The sequence below is a fragment of the Ambystoma mexicanum genome, chromosome 6p (genome assembly GCF_040938575.1).
Source record: "Ambystoma mexicanum isolate Mex_15411 chromosome 6p, UKY_AmexF1_1, whole genome shotgun sequence".
NCBI classification, from domain to species: domain Eukaryota; kingdom Metazoa; phylum Chordata; class Amphibia; order Caudata; family Ambystomatidae; genus Ambystoma; species Ambystoma mexicanum.
In genome coordinates, this window is record NC_090935.1 from 284,502,834 (window position 1) to 284,528,227 (window position 25,394).

The 25,394-nt window shown below is 44.4% G+C and overlaps 1 protein-coding gene across 17 annotated transcripts in view; it reads right to left on the bottom strand.

Moving 5' to 3' along the window:
• The window catches only part of TCF4 (transcription factor 4), a 1,236,777-nt gene that overhangs the window by 182,507 nt on the left and 1,028,876 nt on the right, over positions 1-25,394 (bottom strand). For all 17 annotated transcript variants that reach the window (XM_069627021.1, XM_069627025.1, XM_069627024.1 and 14 more), the window contains 2 exons: positions 23,355-23,460; positions 7,734-7,867 (listed from right to left, as the gene is read on the bottom strand). In XM_069627021.1, the coding sequence (XP_069483122.1) occupies positions 7,734-7,867; positions 23,355-23,460 (240 nt within the window). The remainder of the gene's footprint in view (positions 1-7,733; positions 7,868-23,354; positions 23,461-25,394) is intronic.

Below are 25,394 nucleotides of genomic sequence, written 5' to 3' on the forward strand. Positions count from 1 at the left end.
ATTCAATTGGATCGATGCTTTTGCCATTACACCAGAAGACAAAGTGTTTCCATTTTCTGGTTTAGCATTGTCTGGTGTTGGGTTTCCGTGCTTCCCCGAGTGTCTCCATACATCTTTGAGGGAGTTGGAGGTGCTCAAACTCTATGACCTCAGGAGCCAAGCTGCTAAATTGAGAGTTTGAGGGCATGGATGTAATGTTTCCCCCTTGTCTTGAGACAGCATGTTTTAAGGGCATGGCAGTTTCCTGGGAGGGGAGACTGACATTGCCATGAGATGGGAGAACCAAGGTTGGCTAGCCCACATCAGGGCCACCAGAATCATCCTGACCGATTCCTGGTGCATTTTATGCACTATTCTGTTGAGCAGGGGGTCAGGGGGGTGGGGCGGGGTATAAAGCGTAGAGAAATCCCCCTGACCATGTTATCCAGAGACCGTTCCCCTTGGAGCAGTGCTGCGGGTACCTGGAGGAGTAATCTGGGCATTGTGCGTTCTCCAGAGTTGCAAACAAGTCGATCTCTGGGAAGCCCCAGTCTGCGAAGACGTTGAGAACAATGTCTTTGTGTAATCGCCACTTATACTCTACAGATAGTGGGAAGTCTCTGCCGAGTACATCCGCCAGAAGATGGAGTTCCCCTGGAACGTGCTGTGACAGGCGAAACATCTTGTGTTTGAGAGCCCATTTCCATATGTTCTGTGATAGTTTGGATAGCCCTGGAGAGAGAGTGCCCACATGGCTGTATTACTGTCCGTGATGACTAGGAATGTCTTCCCTTGGAGGTGTGTTTGAACACTCAGGGCTTTGAACACTGCTAGTGGTTCCAACAGGTTTAAGACATTGTTTGCTACTGTTGGGGACCACACGACGTTTGATGAAGGAGGTGAGCCTCCCACCCTGTCAGAGATGTGTCTGTGGTAAGAGTGGCTTCTACTGCAGGGGTGGTGAAGGTTTTCCCCTACAGAAAGTTTTCCCTTGATCACCACTGCAGTGACTGAATGATGGCTGCCGAGACAACCACTAGATCGTCCCATTGTCCGTTGGCCTGACACCATTGGCTCGAGAGCACTCTTGCAGGGGGCGCATGCGCAGACAAGCATGTGGAACTAGGTAAGTGCCGGAGGCCATTATCCCCAGCAGTCGCATGGCTTTGCTTACGGTCACTTCGCAACCGGCCACATAGTGAAGGATCTGGAACAGCATGTTCTGAACCCTCTCATTGGAGAGAAAGACAAGGCCGTCTTTGGTCAGAATTAGAGCCCCCAGAAACTTTCACCTGGCGTGGGTGTAGGCTGGACTTTTTCTCGTTGATCGAGAACCAAAAACTGAAGAGGAGATCTACTGTCTTTTGGGTATTTGTTAGTCATGTTCCGTACAAAGCCCGTTATTATTCAGTCGTCGAGTTAAGGATGGACTGCCTGTGCAGGTGAGCAGCTACTACCGCCAGTACCTTCGTGAACACCTGTTCAGCTGAGGCAATGCCGAGGGGAAGAACCTTGAATTGATAGTGTGTGTTCTATATCACGAACACTAGGTACTTTCTGTGCGCTGGCAACATTTAAATATGAAAATATGCATCTTTCATATCCAATGTTGCCATGCAATCCCCCTGCACCAGCAGTGGGATCACTTCCTGCAAGGTTTTCATTCTGAACTTTTGCGCTTGACATATTTGTTTCCTGAGCGCAAGTTTAACACATGGCACATGGTGAGATCCTTTTTGGGTACAAGGAAGTACACTGAATAAATACCCTTTATTTACCTGGTCAATGGAGACTACTTCTATGGCGCCCTGCAGGATCTCAACCTCTTCAAGCAGGATTTGCAGGTGTGCTGGCGATAGGCGTCTGCTCTTTGGTGGATGGTATTGAGGTGGCCAGTGGAACTCGATATAATAACCATGGGTGACAGTCTTGAGCAACCACTGGTCTGATGTGACCACCTCCCATGTGTGCATCAATGATGACAACCGTCCCCTGACCGTGGAGGCGCGGCAGGGGACCCCGGACTGGGCAAGTCATTTTGATGCGGAGGCTGGGGAACCTCTTGATGTGGAGTTTCTGCCTCTACCCTTTTCTCTGCTGTTATTGGCTGTTGCCAGCTGAACCTTGTCCAGTGGACCATAGGGTACCTCCTGTGCCATATTGCCCATATTGATGGGAGAAGGACTGACCCTGAAAGGAATGTCGAGAGTTTTCACCTCCCTGCTGTTGAAAGGGCTTGGATGTGATTTTATTGAGGGACTTTAGCGCCTCATGATCTTTCTTTGCGGTTTCCAAGGCGTCATCCACAGCCTTACCAAGCAAGTTAGAGCCTTCCACTGGCTTATTTATCGAAGAGGCCCGAGTCTCCGGTTTGAAACCTGAATTCTTTAGTCAGCCATGTCTCTTGAGGAGTTTCCTGTGCCAAAGTGCATCCCCACTGTTTCAGCAGCATCTAACAGGTTCTTGAGAATGTTGTGGGTCACCGGTCTACCCTCAGAGGCGACCGCCAGCAGGTGTGATCGCGTGGGTTCAGAGACCTCTTGGAAGCCTTCTTGGAGCTGGCCCCATTGCATGTTGCTGTAACTAGCGAGAAGGGTGGTGTTAGTCGCAATTCTGGTAGAATAGGCTGCGGACGTGGTAATGCTCTTGCCAAGGCCATAACGTTTTTTGCATTCCTTATCGGCGGAGCCTCTGCTGTAGACAGTGGCACCCCTTTCGGGTGGTTGTAACAACCAACCGACCAGAGAGTCTATTGTGGCATGGCCTCGAATGTACACAGGATCAGATGGAGAAGGGCGAAACAGTTTGTCTACCAGAGGGTTGACAGCCCTTGCAGAGTTCAGCAGAGGTATAGCTCGACTTGGAGGTTTTTCCTTAAGAATGTCCTCCACAAAATCAGAGTCCTGAACAGCCTCCTGGGTGGCGATTTAAAAATGGTCTGCAGCCCTCTTTAGGATGGTATTAAATGTCATCTGGTCATCTATTGGCGATGGCTGCCTCTGTTTGGGTGAGGAAGGCGGGTCCAGACAAATAAAATCTTGGTCTAGGGTAGGAGTGGGTGAGAGCCAAGGCCATTCATCTGCTGGTTGATCCTATCCCCAGTCTGGGCACTGGGTCAGTTGTGTCTTCACCAAAAGGATTGTTCTCATGACTAAAAGGATCCTCATACGTCTGCACTGGCTCAGAATACTGAAAAACATCTTCCCGATGAGTCTGTCTTAATTGGAAGCTTTTGCAGCTTAGGTAGAACAGGGCAGGAGGAGTCCTCCCAAGGTCTCTTGGGAATAATGTACCTTTCTGAGAAGTCCACGAATTGAGACATTTCATCCATGTAATTTTCAAACCTCGGTCTAGTCCACAGGGATGTACCAGGGGGGTCTGGAGGAGGGAAAGGCTGTTCAGAGAGGGGGTGGGGGGGAAATGTACCAGTTAAAGCCCTAGAAAGTGGGGCTGGGGGCTTTCAGAGTACTCCTCTTGATGAGAGGGGGTGCTATTTGGCCGTTCCGCCGCCGAAATAATTACTGCAAGACTCTCGCGTAATTTCAGTGGCTGTATGATGGATGTGCAGCTGCCTGTAGGCGCCGTCGCAGTTGCGGACTCCGCTGAAACCTTAGGAGTTGACACGCTCTTAGACGGCGTGTCAGCACTTGTGTGCTTTTAGTGGAAACGCCCTTATGCGTAGAATGCCCAGTCACATGCCAAGAAGACAGGTGCAGTGAGGGTGTCGGCCCGTGAGGGTTAGCAGGCGCCATCAATGTTTTCGGCAGGCCTGTTGTCGTTTGATGCTTCTTCGATGTATCCGTCGAGGAAGCTCTGGGGGTTGTGTGTTTTTCCTTGGGTGGTGTGTGTGCTCCTGTCACTGGGGTGTGACCTCCCCACAACAGTATCAGTGGTCTGTTGGGCTGGGCACCTGGGAACCGAAGGGTTCCACAGAAAGGTCCAGGTCGGAGGCATGACTGCCGCTAGAGTGCTCGTCATCAGAAGCGATGGCACCAACGGGGGAACAACTTTCGGCCTGCCTCTCGGGAGGATAGTTAATCGGCAGCGTGCTTGCCCTGGAAGCAAGACGACATGGAGCAACACAGGTTCGATCCCTGGGTCCACGCTTAGAAACCTCTGCCTATAAAGCGTGTTATAAATAACGTATCGTATCATATCATTGCGTAGGCCGCCCACCGCTTTGTCTGACAATCTTTTAAGGTCTTAGGACAAAAGAGTTTGCAGGACTTAAAGGAACGCTTGTATTGGCCATGAGGTAAGCAACTATTGCATTTGCGATGGGTGTCCTTCCAGGGGTATTTTCCACTGCACGACGGACAAAACCTAAATGGAGTCCTCCCCATAGCAGAGATAAAAGGCAGCAGCCAGGCCAGAAAGTGTAACAGGGGGAAAAGGAAATGACTTCTCAAAAAGAATCAACCCAGGGCCCCACACTCCCTACTGTAATGGCCTGGCCGAAGGGCCGAGGCCACGCGGTCGACAGACATCGATCGGAGCACCAGTCGCCGAAAAGCAGTTTATGTCTTCGGCATAGGGGTCCACGAGGCAGTCATTGAAGAAATAGTCAGACTAGACGACCATCGGTCATGGGGCAATAAAATTACTATTTTGCAATAAACTCTTGCAAACTTCTCATAAGGCGACTAACTAGTTAGGCGGAAAAAAACAATCTGAGGGTTCTGTGAGGGATTTTGGGTACACTACACATCACGTTCGGGATAGTATTACAGTCAGGCCCATGTTGACGTCCCCTTTTAATCCTCGAAAGAAAGATGCAATACTATGTGATTACCACTAGATGTCGGATTATATGTACAGCAGGGGATTCTAAGCAGATTAACGAACATCAGAAACTATTTATTACTGTCTGATCTGAAATAAAATATATATTTTTAATCTTCATGAATAACTTGCTACAAAGAAACATTTGTTACAAAACATTTCTTCTTACAGTTAAAACATGTTTACTCGCTTATTAAATACTCCCATTTGGAACGCAACTTACTTTAAAAAAAAAGAATTTTACTCCCAACTTTGAATGATAGGGATTAAAATACTCCCACACCAAAAACTGGCACCGACTAGGCTAGCCATGTAATTTGTAAACTTTCATTATCTTCTGATCACATCCAAAGGGAGAGATGGAGTTGAGCATTCAAAAAAAGAATACAACTTAACAAGTTAACAATATATGCAACTTAACAATGTATATGTATATGGGAAACAATGCACCCATGGTTATGGCGTACTCTTCCCACAAATATGAGATCAACAGTAATTTGGAATTACTAACAACATTTCATAGTAATCCGAATGCAATATTACAACCAAACATTATCCAAAACATTGGATAATCACAACTTTTAATCATACATGTATTGCATTCCTTTCTTTATTATGACACTTCTGGTCCAGTGTTGTTAACATCGGCAAAATTAAAAGCTGACGGAAACAGTACATTCACTATGCGTCTCAACACCACTGCAGTAGATGTGGCGTGATCTGGAAGCAACACAAAGCTTCAACCCATTAAAAAAATATACAACATACATATACAACATACTTGTCTGTCAGCATATCAATTATAGGTGAGAAAATATATATATTAATGTGCTACTAAGAAAAACAACTTCTGGACAAATACAACCAAGTGAAAACTTGAGAACGAGAACACATTCACACTGCGTCTCGGTAACAGTAATTACAACTTCACAGGCTGGAATAGATCATTTCTATTTATATGCGTTTATATCTATATTGGCTATCTCAGATTTATTTTGTTCATTCAATGATGTGTGCATTAAATAATATTACCGGCACCTGGGACAGTGGGTTTCATGATTAAGAACAGACATGTTTTAATACCAATTATGAAGATTCAGCAACAGCCTTAGAGATTCGAGATATTTCTGCTTGTGATGAAAACTGGTCATGTACTACTTAGGCATACGACAAAGCCATACGAGATTGCTGCTTCAATAATTAGGATATCAACAAGCAACTCAACATTTATATTATGATGGAGAGGAGAGTATACTTCATATTGTTTTAAGTTTAGAAAATATCTATCTAGGGTACCGGAATTGTCAAATGTTTGTTATGAAATCTAAACCATACAGAAATATGGTACAAGAGCTTTATACATACCTTCAACTACATCTGTACCTAGCCTGTTTTTAAAAGTTTAACAGATGTGTTGCAGTTAAGGAACAAAATGGACAAATCAAACATCAATATGATAATAATATAAATGGAATATAGAAACACACTTATTATAGTGAGGTGTCCTAAGTAATCAAAAAAGGACTTCCCACTCCTCCTTTCCCTACCCATCATTTATATGTCTTAAACTGTATAGCCCAAGCTCAAGGTTGTAGTGGACACAATATGCCCCATTATCTACTGCCTGCAGAGTAGATTACGGACTAAAATCCTCAGTTCATAGTGTTGAACTGTGATGTGCGTATGCCTATTATGCTTATATCTACTCGTCTACCCTTCCCAACTAGAGCATTGGTTGTGTACAGGATCAGGCAGTCCACTTTGGAAAACGGGGACTACTTAATAGCTCTGTTCAAACCTCTGTGCTAGTACACTACTATTTATATTAAATGTCAAATGTTATTCAATGTATCAGGTTTTAATATGGCAAACACTGCAATGCGGTTGATCATTTGGCCCTAAAGAATCTGCTAGAAAAGATAGGCTGTGATTCCTTAGTCAGGACTCAGAGAAAATGAAAGATCTCCTTGCTGTTGTGTTGCTGAATATATATCAGAAGAGCGCATCTCTGCATTTAGGCTATTTGTGTTGAGAGCACTGGCAACAGCTGTATACAGAAGGGATTTTTGTGTGTGCATAGTGCATGGATACACAGAGTTATATGTTATATCAGTGAGAGTAGAGTTCTGTTGGTTTCAGTGTGTTTTGAGAGTTGTTCAATTGCCATAAACGAGTGGCTTATTCGTGTGTTTTATATGGTGGAAAGTAGAATTTGAGCAGCAGGTCATGACTGAAAATGGGGTCAGAGAAAGAGCAGGCTAGGCTGTGCTGCGCTAGCGGGTCCAAGATTAAGATAAACCAGGCTAGCTAATCAATATGTTGTAAGGCTGCTATGTGTTCAAGTGTGTGTGGTAAGCTATGACCAGCACCTACTCATTAACACTAATAGCAAGTGTATGTCCTAATCAACGATGAAAAGACCTGAATCCTGCCCCAGCCAACACATGTTTCAACCCTTCCCGGTCTTTTTCAAGGCTTCACAATGGCAAATGTGCGTCACCTTGGTTGTTCACACAGTTAAAAAAAATGTGTTTAAAAGTGTTGTATTATACATTAACGTATGCGCATATTGCTTTATTCCATACTTATCCTAACAAATTCATATTGTGCAATTATGTAACATTGGAAAAAGTTGAAAGTGCAAATGCATCCACCGGATTTGAAGAAAAAATACCAAAATAACTCCACTGACTGAAACTTTGCACCTCATCAAAACTCTGATACTACATTTATGAGCAACCTAGCAACACAACTTTTAGCACACATCAAAAGTGAACAATATGGCTGTTAAGTCAAGTAGGACAACATGGTAAACGTACCGGAAAAGAAAGATGGTGAAAATAATTGAACTTGTGTTTTGAAGTAAAAAAAAAAAAGTATGCATACAACGGCAAGGAATCACTAGTGCTGAAGGTAATTGGGTAGCTATGGCATTGTGATTTCTTTTTCAATGGGTACAGAGGGTGTCTTACCAAACGATCATGCGGATGTAGACTGCAGTAGCTGCTAGACTGCGGAATATGAGATGAATTGCCCAGCATCCCTCCATAGCCCGATTGGTTCATCCCGCTGGAGGAGCTCCAAGGATCACTGTTGTGGTGACCATCTGAAAAAACCCACGATGAATGTAATTAGTACATTTTAATACAGGTGTCAGTTGTCCTAAATGATATATGATATGGCATTTATAACGCGCCTATACACAAGTGTTTCAAGGTGCGACTAGTCAAGGGAGGGGTAACAGAGGGAAGACAGACCGCAATCCTACGAGGCCAGGTGTCAATCAGATCGCGCAAGTGCATGGGAAGCGGGAAAGTGCAAGGGGATGGGGGATTGGGGGGGGGGGTGCTGGACATGGGATAAAATAATAACAATAGGTAAAGTACGGCCAGCTGATGGAAAGTGCAAGGGTAAGTGCAGACATCCGGTGTCAAGTGCTGGTAGTGGGACTGTAGGGATACAGAGCCAGTCACGAGTGCGGGGAGTTGCCAGGAAGGCAGTGCAGTTGTGTTACTGGCGGCGGAGGGGTCCTGGGCCCGAGATCAGAGGGTGGCCGGGTAACCAGTGTAGTTTCAGCCAGGGATTCAGCAGGGGAGAGGAGGAGAAAAAGCAGAAGCAAAGAGAAAGGTTTTGAGATGCTTCTGGAACCAGAGATGGTTCTCCTGAAGTTTCAGTGAGGCACGGAGGCTGTTCGAGAAAGAGGGCCCAAGCGAAGCAAGAGATCTACCACCAACTCATTGCTTGGAGAAGCGACTGACCCTGCGGGAGTTGGAGAAGGATGAGCGAAGAGCTCAAGAAGAAAGATATTTAGGAAGAGAGAGTTGAAGGTATTGAGGCCCCAGAAGGCCTCGTGGACAATGCAGAGGGTTTTGAACGTAATCCTCACAGCCACTGGGAGCCAGTGCAGAGATTTCAGTCCTGGAGAGATACAATCCCTGGGCTTGAGGCCAAGGACAAGTCTTGCAGTCCTGTTCTGGATAAGTTGCAGAGGGCGGAGAGTAGAGGCAGGCAGATTTAGAACGAGGCTGATGCAATAGTCCAGCCTAGAGAGAACCAGGGCTCTGGAGACAGTGAGCTTCTGGGGGAAGGAGAGGAAAGGAAGAATACCTCTGAGGAGGTGCAGCTGGTAGTATGACTTCTTAGAGACATCGGAGATGTGAGGAGAGAAGGAGAGGGTCGAGTCGAAGATGACCCTAAGGTTTTTTGCCTCACAGGTGGGAGCAGGAAGAGGGCCAAGAGAGGCTGGCCAGAGTGACAGGATAGGAGGGAGCAGGTGTGCCGTTGAGGAGAATCTCAGTCTTGCTGGCATTAAAGCAGAGATCACTGGCAGCACACCACTCCTGGACGGCGGACATACAGTCAGAGATGAGAGAGGGAGAAGAGGTGGCTGAAGGTAGCATGAAAATTAGCTGAGTGTCATCCGCATAGCACTGGGGCAGAGCACGGCAATGCGGTGGGCAAGAAGTGCCAGGTATTGGTTACACAGCCAGGGAGAGAGAGAGATTACACCCCTGGGGAACATCACAGGTAGAGACAGATATAGAGGAGAGGAAGGACCCAAGCTGAACCCGTGAGGGTCGATCAGATTGATTGATTGATATTTTATTTCTATCGTGCTCGTACACAAGTGTTTCAGAGCACGACAAGGCAAGGGAGGGGAACAGGGGAGAACAAAAGAGCGATCTTACTAGGCCCAGTGACATTGAGAGCGCGCAAGTGCATGGGAGAGGGGGGGAGGGTGGGAGTGCATGGGAGAGTGGGGGAGGGTGGGAGTGCATGGGAGAGGGGGGGGGAGGGTGGGAGTGCATGGGAGAGGGGGGGGGAGGGTGGGAGTGCATGGGAGAGGGGGGGGAGGGTGGGAGTGCATGGGAGGGGGAGGTGGAAAGTGTGAAGCAGAGGAGAAACAGATAAATAACAATAAATAAATAATAAAGGCAACAAACCGTGGTAATGCAGCCAGCAATTTGCAAGTGCTAGGTTTAAGGCAGCAGACAGGGTAGGTCCGATAAGTGCAGGAATAAAAAGGGGGGGCTGTATGGGTACAGATACAGACCCCAGTGCAAGGGTTGGCCCGGAGGCAGTGCGGGAGGTTGACAGGATGAGCAGGTACCTGGGCCTAAAAGACAGATGATGGCCAGGTGCACGGTGCCAAGAGAGAACAGATCAGCAGGGGAGAGGGGGAGCGAAGGCAGAAGAAAAGAGGAAGGACTTTAGGTGCTTCCAGAACCAGAGATGGTTCTCCTCAAGTTTTAGAGTGGCAGGGAGGCTGTTCCAGAGGGAGGCCCCAGCCGAAGGCGGATCTACCCCCAGCTCGTTTCTTAGAAAAACGACTGACCCTGAGTGAGTTGGAGGTAGAGGAGCGAAGAGCTCGAGAGGGGAGGTATTTACGGAGGGATAGCTGAAGGTATTTTGGACCCAGGCCCCAGAAAGCCTTGTGGACAATGCAGAGGGTTTTGAATTTAATCCTTGCATCCACTGGGAGCCAGTGAAGAGATTTCAGAGCTGGAGAGATACGATCCCAGGGCTTGTGGCCAAGGACAAGTCTCGCAGTCCTGTTCTGGATTAGTTGCAGAGGGCGGAGAGTAGAGGCAGGTAGGTTTAGAAAGAGGCTGTTACAATAGTCCAAGCTAGAGAGAACCAGAGCTTGAGATACCATGAGCTTCTGGGGGAAGGAGAGGAAAGGCAGAGTGCCTCTGAGAAGGTGCAGTCCGAACTTTGACTTTTTAAGAGACCTCAGAGATGTGGGCGGAGAAGGAAAGAGTGGAGTCAAAGATGACCCCGAGGTTCTTAGCCTCGTAGGTGGGGGTAGGAGGAGGGCCGAGGGAGGCCAGCCAGAGAGTGAGGGGAAAGGATGGTGAAGGTTTGCCGATGAGGAGGATCTCCGTCTTGCTGGCATTCAGACAAAGATCATTAGCGGCACATCAATCTTGAATGGCCAACTTTTCTAGGCGTTTGCCAAGAAAGGGAGTAATGGAAATAGGGCAATAGGTAGCTGGACAAGAAGGATCAGCTTTGGGTTTCTTGAGAAGAGGATGCACAAAGGAGTGCTTCAGAGGGGAGGGGAAGGATCCAGAGGCAAAGGAGTGGTTGCAAAAATCAGCAAGGGCCAGAGCGAGGGTGTTAATGTGGTCCTTGATGGTTTTAGAGGAACAGGGATGAACCTGTTTTGAAGAGGCTTTCATAGATCGGACTTGTCTAGCAACCTTGTCAGGGGTGAAAAGAGGAAAGGACGAGAAGGATGGTGGGAGGGTGGCTAAAGGAGGGTCAGCAAGCACAGATGGAGGGGGAAGAGGTGGAGTGTGGGTGGAGAGGGTGGACAGGATGTCCTGGGTTTTTTAAATGAAGTGAGAGGCAAGGGCATTGCAAAGAGCCTGGGAGGCAACAGGAGGGGTAGAGACTGCAGCAGGGTTGGCCAGCTCCTTGCAGATTTTAAAGTTCGGCCGAGTTGTTAGATGCCGCAGAGACACGAGCTTGAATGTGGACTCTCTTCTTGGTGAGGACAGAGAGTCAGTGTTGCCTTTGTAGCAGGCGACAGGCCAGTTTGTCAGAGGATGAACAGGAAGTCCTCCATTTCCTCTCAGCTGCCCTACACTTGCATTTAAGTGTAGCTAGGTCAGAGTCATACCAGGAATTGCACTTGGCTTTGGACTTCAAACGGATCCTCATGACAGGGGCCAGAACATCAAGCGTATCGGAAATTTAAGAGTAGAGCAGAGACAGGGCTGTATCAGAATGAGAGACAGCCAAAGGTGGAGGGGTGGGGGAGAGAAAGTGGCGGCAAAAGCCTCAACTGACACACGCTTCATGGGCCGGATGTCCGAGAAGGTAGGTGGCAGTGTTGGGGTAGGCTTGACTTGGGGGGAAGGGAGAGATGAGATGAGAGGAGGGAGTGATCGCTCCTCTCATCTCATCAGAGCGGAAAGAAGTCAGCCACGCCAGGGCCGGAGTAGTGATGCCCAGGATATCACTGAGACTATTGAGCAGGATGGCATGGTTGACCGTATCAAAGGCAGAAGAGAGATCAAGTAAGATGAGGACACAGAGGGTGTTGGAGTCAAGGTTAGAGTGCAGGTCTTCATGGATGTTCAGGAGAGCAGTTTCCATGATTCTGGCACCTCAGAAGCCAGACTGATGGTCATGGATGCAACCAACAGATTCAGTGTGAAGGTTAAGCTGGGAGATGGGCAGCTTTTCCAGGAGTTTGCCAAGGAAAGGAGTGATGGTGATTGGGCGATAGGTGGCTGGGCAAGACGGGTCAGCAGGGGGTTTCTTAAGAAGAGAGTGCACAAGGGACTGCTTCAGGGGGGGAAGGGACAACTCCAGTGGCGACAGAGTGGTTGCAGAAGTCAGCCAGGGCGGAGCCAGGGAGTCAATGTGGTCATTGATGGTTTTGGAGGAGATGGGGTGAACCTGTTTTGACGAGACTTTAATAGATCGGACTTGTCTGGAAACCTCGTCAAGGGAGAATGGGAGAAAGGCAGAGAAGGAGGGTGGAGAGGTGACTGAAGACGGGCTAGAAGAAGAGCAGGGAGCGGAGGGAGGAAGAGAGAGAGGACAGGATGTCCTGAGTTTAAGAGATGAAATGAGAAGCCAGAGCTGTGCAGTGGGCTTGGGAAGGGACAGGAGAGGTAGAGACTGCGGCAGGATTGGCCAGTCCCTTGCAGATTTGAAAGAGTTCAGCTGAGTTGGATGCCGCAGAGACGCAGGCTTGGATGTGAGCTCTCTTCTTGGTGCGGACAGAGCCGGTATTGCCTCTGGAGCAGGCGGCAGGCGAGTTTGTCAGAGGATGTACCAGAAGCACGCCATTTCCTCTCACCCACCCTGCACTTGCGTTTAAGGGTGATGAGGTCTGAGTCATACCGAGAGTTGCACTTGGCTTTGGGCTTCAGGTGGATACTCATGACAGAGGCAAGAACATCGAGAGATCAAAAAATGGGTGTCTGGCATAGAGCAAGTCAAAATGCCAGACATCGAGAAAAAAAATGCAGTTTCACAAAATAAGTAGGAAACTTGTTGCTCATGTACCAACATGTTTCCACCACATTTCACCACTATCATTGACTTTCCCACCTAAAACCGCTAACGATCAGGAGTATCTAGAGTGTGTACACAAGTTACACTTTTGTGGCCTTGTAACTCTTCCCCATTCACATACCCTGATTTTAGAGTAAGCCAGTTCAAGAACAAAAACAGAAAAACATAAAAAACCTTTGGTGAAATACTTGCAAGTACTTTTCTCAATATGAAATAACAATCAGATCGATTACTACCTTTTCTAAATGCGATCAATGCCTTTCTCAAACTACCAAACTACATACATACATACATACATACATACACACACCTGAAAGGAAATTATCCATGGGTCCAGATCCAGGATGACTGCACTTCTTGATAAACTGCCTGTGGAGACTGCATATGGTTTCTCCTGGCCCCTTTATCTAAAGGCATTAGCAGCTTCTTGCGCTGACATTTACTGAGCAGGGACTTACTTCACTATTCCCTCCTAATCTGAGTTTACCAGAAGGAACACATGTCTATTTCTGCAGTCTCTTTCCTTGATACCTTGCGACCCAATGCGGACCTCCACTGATAGACCTACTGTTCTTGAAGGCAGCTTGTTGCACTCTTCCTCCTCTGATGTGGAAGTATCATCTGTGCCCTGTTTATCTTCCACTAGGTGGGAGGTTTGGACTTGGTCCCTGTGTAGGTACCAGAAATGCTGTAAGATTTTCGAATGGATCAAAAGCTTACACAGAGGTTCCCTACTGTCTAAATAGTCTGTCAAAAATAACATGGATAAAGTCTGTGCAGGTTTCTCAGAAACCTGTCTGACCTGTGATGTTCCATCTCTTGTGGAGCATATCAGGCAGGGGAGAGGTAGACTGTTGATTCTTGTGAAGATGTCCCAGTTCGGGGTTAGTCCAGGAGAGTTCACACATGATCTATGGCACCTGTGCTCAACAGGATGCTTTTGCTATTTTTGATGCTGTGCTTAATACCACAAAACACCTTGATGGGCAAGTTCATAGTCACCTTGTACATCCCCAGCCTGTATGCATCATGTACAATTCATGAGTCTTTTGTCGGCCAATGGCCTTCTTAAAATTGGGTAGTCTGGGTATTCATGTGCATGCTAAGGACATGCAAGATGCTCAGTACTTACTGGTTCTCCTAGATACAACTAACGAGGAAGCAGCACATTTTCTCAATGCAATGAGCATACATTCTCTCTGATGGATATTGTAACATTCCCCCATTTGCAATAGTGTGCTGTTCATGTGCCACCTGGTTATCTGTGGAGGTTCATTACTTTGACATGAGTACCTATTGCTATGTTTTCTTGGGGAATCCACTTGGTGGAGCTGCCCTAACATAATTGTACTTAAATCTACAATGTATAACTGTATAATTCTCTAAACAGACATCTCCTTTTGCTGGGACCATGACCCCCATAGGTATGTGCCTGTGACATTCATACATACCCTCCATGCTGTGGCAGGAGTGCACTGATTGCCCCATTGAGGAGCTGAGATTGCCCCAACTAGGACTTATAATAACTCCCGACTTCTCCTCATGATAGGAGCCTAACCTTTGGCAGGAATGTGCCATGGAAAATAGAGCAAGTCTTACCATCTTCTAGCAGCACTGGGGTCACTATGCTTGAATCCACGCTGTATGCAGCATCAGGGAGGCAGGCTGCTTGAGCAGTAATGCTACTCTTCTCATTTCTCCTGGCAGGTATAATACCAGCATGGAGGGTTGCAGAGGGGCACATTACATGTGTGTAATGATAACATCGAAGAGATGAGGCCCCCACCTCCTTCATGTACATATCTGATTCATGGGCATTATTTCCCAGGGATTTAACAAATGAAGACAAGATTGCGGCTCTCCCAATAGGGCACCATCTGGGCCTGAATGGAATGGGTGGAAATGTGTATATGGATAAAGCTTGCAAGGGCGTTACATATGTGGCACTAATAGGGAGGTACCAAAATTCTGCTTCAAGTAAATATTCGGCCGAAAAATAGATATTCGACTCCAGCCGAACACAATGTATTTTGAAGGTGAAACTACTCGACTTGAGTGGTAATTTATTAAGAACTGCTTTGACTATGTGCCTGGAAACATTTAGGCATGTCATGTTTATTCTTTAAAAGATCATTAAACAAATGCTGCTGTCACCTTTTTGACTGAGTACAGGCAGAGCAGAGGTTTTAAAGTGCAAACAAAGTCCCTGCTCTTCATGTGCTGGACAGACAGACTCATCTGGTGGTTTGCTGGGGAGGGGAGAGCTGAAGCAAAAATATTTTGAATTTATCTCTGGTCTCGCATGTATTTTGCAACTGAAAACTATTGAGCTGGAACAATAGTTTATGAAGTCGCTATTGGAAAATGTTCTTTTCTTAAGGCGCCTATTCATTAACTGAGGACACGTGTGAGAAATCTGAAAGCCACAGGTTCCAATGGCATCACTTCCAAATCCACATAATATATTTAAGTGGATTAATGTAGCTGTTGCAGAGATCCCAGTTCCAAAGCCTGAGTTGACAGCCTGCAGTAAAGGACTGTACTCAGCCTGCAAGTCCAGGTTATAAAGCAAGTAAGATGGCTCAGTGGGAAGTGTGCCTGCGGCAGAGATGTGTAAGTAATATAGAAACATAAGTTAAAATTCCTACCCTCCAACTGTGTCATGTTGCCAAAATGAGTCCCTTTGAATTGAATAAAAGTGAGAGATGTTACTAAAGAACATGGCTATAGTTTACTAACCAAAATGCGACAGTCTGTGGCAGAAGTATTGCTCCCAACACTCGGGTTAGAAAAGAAGGATATTTGTTTAATAAAGAAAAGTAGATACAAGTTCACAATTTAGAATCACTGCACCAAATGGATGTAGAAGTGAAACAAATATGTAAAATACATATACACATGCCAATTGAAGAACTGAAAATCAGCACTCTCCCTTCCGTGTAGTGTCAGCCGAGAGTCATGGAGAACTCTGAATGCCTATATATTTTTGTCTGATGTTTTCTACCATAACCCAAAACATTACAAACATGCCCTACCAAAAAAAGAAATAAAAATACCAGCTATTAATGAACAGACATTGATCAAATGCTTCTTCCCCATTCAATACCACAGGTTTAAAGCATGGCTTTCGCATCCCAAAGGTCTACTACATTCAGTAGTCCTTCAGCAGTCAGCAGGGTGCTAACTGATGTATAATCACGGCTTTTGTGTTTGTGTCTTGCTGGAGCCAGAAGGCTAAAGAAAACCAGGCCCAAATGAACATTTTGAAAGTATAAGCACACACATCCCAGTCTCCCTTCACAATGATTGCATAGATTCATACAATAATTTTGGGCTCTTAGTTACTTGGGCCTTTCTCAACAAGCTACACCTATGAATGCACAAATATGCAAACTGTGCAGTTATTGAAGAGTTTTTATTCCGATAATGTATTCCTTTTATGGTTTACACAAACATCTTCCATAGACAAATAAAAGAAATGTAAGAAAGAATGGGTAGACAACGTTAAAGTGTGTTTTTAATTTACAAATTGTTTTTCTGGTCGACATAACTATATATTAAAAAGGCAACTAGGAGAAAAAAAAGGCAACTATACGGCTCTGTCCAACTAGACAGTATTCGGGTGAATACTTAAATCTAAAATTCGGTACACACCCTAGTCACTACACTGAGAAATATGGAAATACAGTGACACAGTGAGATAGATTAAGAAGGAACAAGGGGCACTGAAAAAAAGAGAATGATATTCGTTTTGAGAAAGGTAGAGGCAGACAAGAAGATGCAGAGTTTGAGAGAGCGGAGAGGCAAGCAAAGACAGCAATAAAAGCAGTACAGAGGGATAAGGGAGAACAGAGAATGTAGAGAGATTGTGGAAGAGTGAAAGACTCAACAGTTAGGTGGAACTTAAGGAAAACTACATCATGTATGAGTGAAAGCATCAGCAATTATGACCTAAACAAAGACGTTTGACTTGGGGAAAATAAAGTGGAGTACTCAATGATTAGATCTGGAGAGGGACATAAAATAGGGGAGTGAGAATTGCTGCTAAATATAGGAAGAGGTGGACACAGATTGAGCACGAGATGATAAAAAAATGTATTTGGGTGGAAGGGAGACTAAGCGAATGGGGTAAAGAAATGTAGACCGAAAAGTGAGAGCAGCAGACCAAAAGAGAGGTTGTGAAAGAGAAGAAACAGGGAACAAGTGTCTGAGAAGGAAAGACTGAGGATAAGTTTCTACAGAAGGTACAGATCTACCCTGCAGACTAACACTACTCGTGTGTTCACAAAATGCAACACACAGATTCCATACGAGTTTGAGAGAACGCCGCGACTTGTCATTTAGGTCTGCCATTTTCCCACAGAGTTCTACTAAACTCCGTGCATTTTGTCTACTGCAGCAGCACTAGCGAAGTTCTTTAGGTAGGAAGAATAGGACATTCTGATCATGAGAACAGTTGGGAGTGCCAGGCTAGCAATGGGTCCATTTCTTTACATCTTTATTCGTTTGCATCTGTGCTTTTATAAGTTGCATGTATTTATTTCAAAGTGGCAAGCTCCCATATCCCCATCTAGTCATATTTTCTACACACCGTTTTAATTTTATAACATTTGTTCTGCTTGCTCCTTGAAAAATGAGCCCAATCGGTGCCAATGCACACATGCAAATGTACAATGCACATTGACAAAGATGAAACTGCATCAATGTAAGGACACAACACCCTAGCAACATGTTGACAGGTATTGCGTGTTTGCTGGTGCCCGGCACAAGCAGAAAGTACACGGGTAGAGCCATTTGGGAACACGCATCAAATACTGTACTTGCAAAATATGGTGTTGAGTAAAGTGACGCAACATTTTAGAGTTGGAGTAAGTCAAGATTTCGTGCAAAGATGAACAAGGGAATGGGTGGGACAAACGACAGTTGAGTGCAACAGCAGTTCAAGAAGCTAAGTTGAGGGGCAGAGCATCAATGTCGGATGAGGTGAAGAAAATGCCAATGCACTGTCACGTTTATGAGTAGAAGAAATATTAATTTTAAGAGGGTGCCACACAAGGCACTCATTTTGCAAATTTCTCACCAATGCATCATTATTTTGAAAATGGACAGTGTGTTTTGCATGAGCACAAATAAGCAGGGTACAAAAGTTGCACTCGCCACTGGCAGTGTGTATGTATAAAATTGAGGTGTCAAGTGACTTTGTTATGGCTAGCTAGTAATTTGCAACTTGAATTTTAACCCTTCAAATTAGCATGTTCCTGACTGCCATATGGAGAATCATTTACCTGGAGGAATTCTGGTAATCGGTTAACAAAGCTCAGCATGTGGCATGGACATCCTTCTGTTTTAATCTGTACTGCGGGTCACTTTCATTACAGTTCATGTAAATGAGATCTGATTTGAGTTAGACCTTCCTTTGCTTAATTGGAAGAGCATTGGTGAAAGGGAACTTAGTGGCACTCCTTCCAATTGTGTAGGTTCTAATAGATGGTCATGTTACGGTTTTCATAATACAACAGCAATACCAGCACTTCAGCTATAGTATTCTATACACTAATTCAAGGCATGTCTCCTACAATCTTGCTCAATTTATCAGACTATCCTTTGTGTACTGGTTTCAAATACCTCCAGCTTATCCTTCATCCGACAGAAGCCCTCCTACAGAGGTACCCAATATTGTGTATTACTCCTTGGTCAACTAGCCTGTAGGTGATCCGTTCATAGAAAGCCATCGTGTAACCCCATCCACATATGTTATGTTATCTGCACTTGTAAAGTGCACGGTCACCCAAAGGCATCATGGCGCTGAAAAGGGAGGGCTGACCAATTTACACAGACACAAAGTCAGGTGCTAGAAGAGAGTGGTCTTAAGCGCTCTTCTAAAGGCAAGATGATTGGGAATTTTCCTTGTCGCGAAGGGGAGACCATTCCAGAGGGTGGCCGCGGCTATGGCAAAGGCCCTGCCTCCAACCCTAGCACGATGATATCTTGGGACAACAATAAGGTCCACAGTGGATGAGTTTAAGTCCCACTCTGGGAGATAACAGGAGAATTTTATCTGCAAAAACTCAGCCCCTTGACCGTGGATAGCCCGATCGACTATACATAGGGCCTTGAAGCGGACACGCTGGCAAACTGGCAGCCAATGAAGTGAGCGCAGCACCGTAGTGATATGGCGTCCATACAGAGTGCCCGTCGCCAGCCTAGTCGCCAGATTCTGTATACTCTGTAGCTGGTGTGTCAAGACAATAGGCTGCGACAGATACAGCGAGTTACAGTAATCTAAGCGGGAAAGAAGTAGTGCTGCGACTACCTGAGGGCGCATAGGTTCGGGTATCAAAGGTAGAACCTTCTTCAAAATTCTGAGTTGGTGGTGACCAGCTTGGCACGCAGCCGTTACTTGATCAGACTTGGAAAGGGAGGCAGAGAGAATAACGACCAGGTTTTTCACTTTGCTTACTGGGGTGGGGAGGGGACCGCGGGGGGGAGAGCCAAAAGGCAGTGGTCCAGTGAGGAATCCAGGGGACAGCCCACTACTAGCACCTCGGTCTTGTCGCCGTTGAGCTTGAGCTAGTTCTGATCCATCCAGTCACCAACGGCCCTCAGACAGTCACAGAGTGTTATACGTTGGACAGCTCTAGTCTACTGACTGGATTAACTTGGAAACAAAAGGTGGCGTCCTGCCACATGCATTTATCTATTTACATATATATTCTCTGTAAAGAATTTCTATTTTTCATGCTTTGTATTGCTATAGAAAACTCTGCTTTTAGATAGCTTTCAATCAAATAGAAGAGCAAAAACAGTTATTGAGTACACATAGCTTTTTATTATTTAGCTAGTGTTAAGATGCAGATATACCCCAATACCTTGCTTTTTTTAAATTAAGAGTGTTTTCTTTGGGTAATCAATACGTTCTGCATTCTTGTTATATTCTTATTTTGTAAATTATAGAACAACCATATTGAATACAAAACCAAGTGGACAAAAAAGTGCACATAAATACAATCAATTGTTGAACAGTGTAAACAATTGCAGTGTGCCTTCTTTGAAAAAAAACATACAGTCCGTCAGTATAATAGAAGGCAATACAGTGCTAAATACAGGAACATTTGTATTCAACGTTAGTATGTCCTCCTTTATGTTTTTAAGAACACTGAAAGATCAAGGATGACTGGCGCAGGGGTTACCCAATCATCGGTCTACATCTAGCTGTAGATCAACTGCAATAGTATGCGACGGGGGATTTTTTCAACACTCAAGGTGTTCTGTCCCGTGACGTTTTGGCAAGATGGTCAAACAGCCTTCATCAGGGGCCTAGACCGGGTCTCCCTAGTCTGTGTTATACTGTGGTACGTCTTCCTGGGCAGAGGAAGTGGAGGGGCCTGAGTCTGTATTATTAGGAAGGCTCCTAATTTCCACACATATCATATGGTACTCTGCGCTGCCTCTATGCTAGAAGTGATGTGGGCACTGGAGCGGGTACAGGTGAGGTCTGCAGGGTTGGAACCTGGTGGCTGTAACCTTAATCAGGTACGCCTATTCTTGTACACAGCAGTTGGGGAAGCCTAAATGTTGCAGGTGGTTTATTGGTGCGGAGAGTAGTGTCTCTCAGAGCGCGCCAAACCCAAATGGAGTATGTCCAAACCCTGTGTATAGAAACTTGCGCAGCGTTGTTTCAGGCAGTCCGCAAGGAGAGAACATTGACTGGATTAAACCACCAAGGAACTACTAACATTTCTCCATGCACTTAAAGAGAAAGGACACTGATGGTACTGGAAGCACACAATATTATGTGGCATTTTTGACTGCTGGTGAATCATCTGTACAGCTTGCTGAAGCACTGCGTTTCATTAAATTACTCTCCGGTACAGTACTGGTGTTTAGAAAGTGAAAGGATGGAACAGGTTGATAGACCACCCCGTCTTCTGTGACCAAATACCTTTTCGTTATTTGAGAAAGCTTCAAATTCACACTGGTGGTAGACATACAGGTTTATAAATGAAGCAGTGTGTTTTATGGTTGACCTCAATAATGTGTGCCATGATTTTGAAAAAATTAAGAAGTTGGGTCAAATAGGTTGCTGCTATTGTGCAATCCTTATTGGGAAAGATTCTTAAAGTGGACAGAAAATATCCAATTATAGGACAATAGAGAAAAAAATCTCCTTCAGATTAAGGTGCTTCGAAGGTGACGTATGAGGAGAGCAAGCAAATGCCCATCACAGAGTAGCTATACACTAAGAACTAAGAATAAACTCAACACTGCTGCTGCCAATAACAGACTTCTTCTACGGCTCTGAATGTAAGCCCCACTTCAGTTCATGCTACTGTCAGCACCATTACTTTACATCTCCTCAAGTGGCTGATGATATTCAGCATTACATTAAATACAGGAAATTTACGGGATTAAAGACATGAAAATCTGGTATCCAGTGATCATGTTGCCAACAAAAATGTAGTTAGTGAAAAGACTGTAGTGAAAATAGCTCTGCAGTGAAAAAAAAATCACCAAGCAAAAAATTTTAAAACAATGCAGCTAAAAAGTAGCAAAAGATACAGTGCTGCTAGGGTTTAGTGGGCTAGTGTGAGCCTGGTTTAAAGTTATGATAGGGGTTCAGTGTAAGGAAAGGGGTTAGAGTACAGACTGTGAATTGAATTAGGGTAAGAGTTAGGGTCAGGGTGTTTGCGGGAGGGCGGATGTTGTGGTTTCAATAGTGGTTAAGGTAGATTAATAGCTAGGGATAATACTGCAATGGTTTTGGGCAAGTGTTAAAGAAAGGGATAGGGAGGTATGACATGTTGGCGTAGGATAAGGTTTAGGATTAGGATACATCTAATGGCTAGGGCAATAATAAAAACTGGTCATTTATATAGCGCTTTTATACAAAGTGCTTTACAAACATTTTATGTACAATTATTATTACCGAATCGAAAAATACATTCATTCACCTTGAAGGGCTGGTGATGGGCCTGAAGTTAGGTTCAGTGTTAATTTGCGATTATTTGTTTTTTGTATTGAGTGACATGCAAATACCATACTTTAGTAGCGCTGAACAGTTAGTGTTAGGTAAGGGTTCAGGGTAGAATAAGGGTTGTAATAAGAGTTAGTGTAAAGTTTCAGAATGAAGTTGGCGTTATTGTGGTGGTTTCATTAGAGTTTTGAGTAAGTGTTAGGGTTACAGCCTTGTACTTTTCTGCATTTGAGATAGCTTTTTGGGCAAACTTATTACTGGCAACATGTTTACACTTTGCATTGCTTGCATTGAATGACTACATTTTAGAAAAATACTTTTTGCTGTGTACCGTTTCATATGACTACATTTTCCTGTGGACCTTTTCAAATGAAACCGAAAATCCATATGGGGCGGTCAACCCTTTCAAAAGCCAATCGTATCATACTTAGCTAAACATTGGTTACATTGTGGCATTTAAAACAGAGATAAAAGAAACCAAGGATCACCATCTCAAGACATCCCTTCTATCCTTGGGCTTCTCAAATGTTGACACCCAGAAACATCACATTCAGCTTAAAGATCTCAAGATGCAGATTTATGCCTCAATCTTAATCGTTGAACTCACTAATTTTGAAAATGATGTGCGTTAAGTATATTAACCATCTTAGAGGTGGCTATTGTATAAATATTAGTTAAAACAAGTAATTCATTTACATTTATTTTCCATTCAAATGAAACATGGCAACTATACAGGTCTATAGATCAGGATCACAATTCAGAATGCACAGTGATTGTTCGTCACCAATTTACACAGATACATTAGGACTAACGTTAACATGTGCTCCCTATTTAGCGCACTCTAGTCCACTGGTCCCAGATGAGAGAAAAGCTGTGTAGGTTTTTTTTTAGGCTTTGGTAAACGTGCCCTCCTTCGTTGCAATCAAATCCATATATTGACTGCGCCATGCCCAGCTATTTATTTTCCAAACTCCCCCATTATCTACACAACAAAATATAGGCGTGCTTTCAATAGCATGTTGGAGCAACAAAACTGAGCAACGGGCAGGTAAAAAAAAACAGAACAAAATAATAAGTCAACAACTTATCAGCCATTTTAGATTTAGTCATATTGTCTGTCGGAGGTTAATTTCTTGCACACCACAGGAGCAGGAAGCCAAACAGACCAGCTTTTCTGCATAATAGGATGAGCTTCTGAACAGGTGCTTCCTGTTCAGGCATAACATTTTGGTGAGAGCGATTAGGTCAGGGTTTTATCTGCTTAATTCATTAACATGTATTTATATTTTAAGCCGTATGAAGCACACAGTAGTTCTCTCTCAGACTTCAGGGAGCTCGTTTGCAACCTGTCTGTCACCTGAGTACTGGTATATCAACGGTGGTCTACAAAGGACAAATTCTCATTCGGATTTTAAAAAAAAGGGGGTCCAGTAACTCGTTTTCTTGAAGGTTTGGTTTCACTTACTAAGCTAAAACAGAGCAACATATTAAACAGAGAAACCCTTACAGATGCAGCACTTTGGAAATGGGAAAGAAAGCAACTTCGTGGACCTCTACAAAGAGTGGGTTAGCAGGCTGGCATTACCTTGCATGAAGAAGGAGCTGGGAAAAGTGCTTGATGCAGGTTTTGAAGATGGATAGCCTGGCGAATCCCTATTATAGTCAGCAGTGCTAGCTGATGGGGCATAAACCTACAACAGAGGAAAAGAAAGCATTTAGTAAACTTCAGCAAAGACAGAAAAATAGAAGCATTGGACAAATGACATACTCAATTTCTAATGTCTGATGCTTTACCTTATCAAAATAAAGAATACTGAATTAAAATAAAGAAAACAAGTGACCAAAAAATGTCAAAACAATGTATTTTTTTTAGATGTCTCATGTAATGTACTGTTAACACGTAAACCTCAAATTACACCAGATAAGCACTAAATGTATCCATTTCTGACCATGATACGTTCGTGCAGAGCCTTGTAGCTGCCTACTTTCAAAATAAAAGCGTTGTATAACACTAGTTTTAAATACTTGGCAGAAACACGTTCCTTGCAACTAATAATTCACAGCTTATTATCAATGACATACATAAAGTGCAAAATGAAACAAACGCCCACTATCATTTAACCCTTTACAAAACGTTTTTAGTGCAGTTTTAAGGTGCAGCACGAACTGACAAGCGAATGTTTCTAGTGAACGGTGAACAATATGCATGTATGGTATTTATAAAGCGCAAATCTAGCAGAGAAGTAACAGAGCACTGCACATAGGGATGCAACTTGGGGGATTTCTTTAGGGTATGGGGTAGCAGAGGTAGCCGGTAAGGGTAGGAGAGCCAAGTGAGTGGGGGGATTACAGAGGGGAAGAAGTAGGGTTGAGTGAAGTGACCAGCAATTGGCAATAGTTTTGAAGAGTACAGTCTTTAGGTCCTTCCTTGAATGGTGGGGGGGGACAAATCGGTAGGTTCTTTGTGATTTTACCGAATTGCAAACCTCCCACTCCCCAAACTCTCCCTGGTTCCCCGTGTTTAAAACCACAACACCCTATAGTTTTAACCCCTTACCCTACCACCCCATTTAGATTTGGTATTTTTTCGTTGTGTTTGTTGAAATGCATTCTTTATTTTCTAATTGTTAAAATCACTAGATTCCAGCCTGTATTGGTAACTTACTCCAGAAACAGGGTGCCGAGCAGGAAAAAGCCAATTTTAGAGTTGTTTCCCTTTCGTACTACTTTGTTTCCAGTCTGGCAATGTTCTGGCTTCTGGTGGTGCACTTACCTCCAGAAATAGTGCATTCCATGGATTAGTGCTTTGGTTGCAGCAAAGCCCTCCAAATTAAAATAATCTTTCGGTAATGACCACTATATATAAAAATTGAACAGTCAGACGGAAGGAAGACTCTGCAGTTGTGCTTAAGATAGTTTTCTTTAGGACGTGTACATTATGGTGCCGAATCTGTGTTGACATTTCCAAGGTTTGTAGACTTGACCAGTGGTTTAGGTTTCTCCACACTATTAGAATTACTTTGTCTCTCATAGTCCGATATTTCGCAACTATAGTTCTTTCTTCATATTGCTAGTCTCTATTTAGTTTCTCAATGTCTTTACAAGTCTTTCACTTTGCATACAAGTTCCCAGGTTTACACTTTCAGTTTTCTCAGGACTGCTCAAGTCTTTAGGCTCCTTCTAAATTTCTGTGCCCCCTTTTCTAAATTGTATCTGTACGTTTGTCCAATGTTACAATCAATGCTCATCTGGGTTGATATCGGGCCAATATTTCCGATGATCGCACCAATAGCAGTCTAGTGCTTATATATACGGGCTATTTCATAACAATATGCTATATCCGACATTTATTCCTTGAAATTACTTTTGCCCCCTTTATACTCTACACACCGTCATGGTTCACAGCACTTCTTGGGTTCTAGGTGTTTTCTACAACCTCAATGCCCATTCTCAGGTTCTAGGTTATCACACCAGGTCTCTCAGGGTATCACACCAAAAGCTTGTAAATAAAAAGCTGCGCATTTGGCTCGGTAAAAAAACATATCCTATATTGCGTAACAAGGGGAGCGGGGGTTACGGGGCTGTCGTCCGCTCTTCTACTTTTGCCATTACTTATTTATCAAAT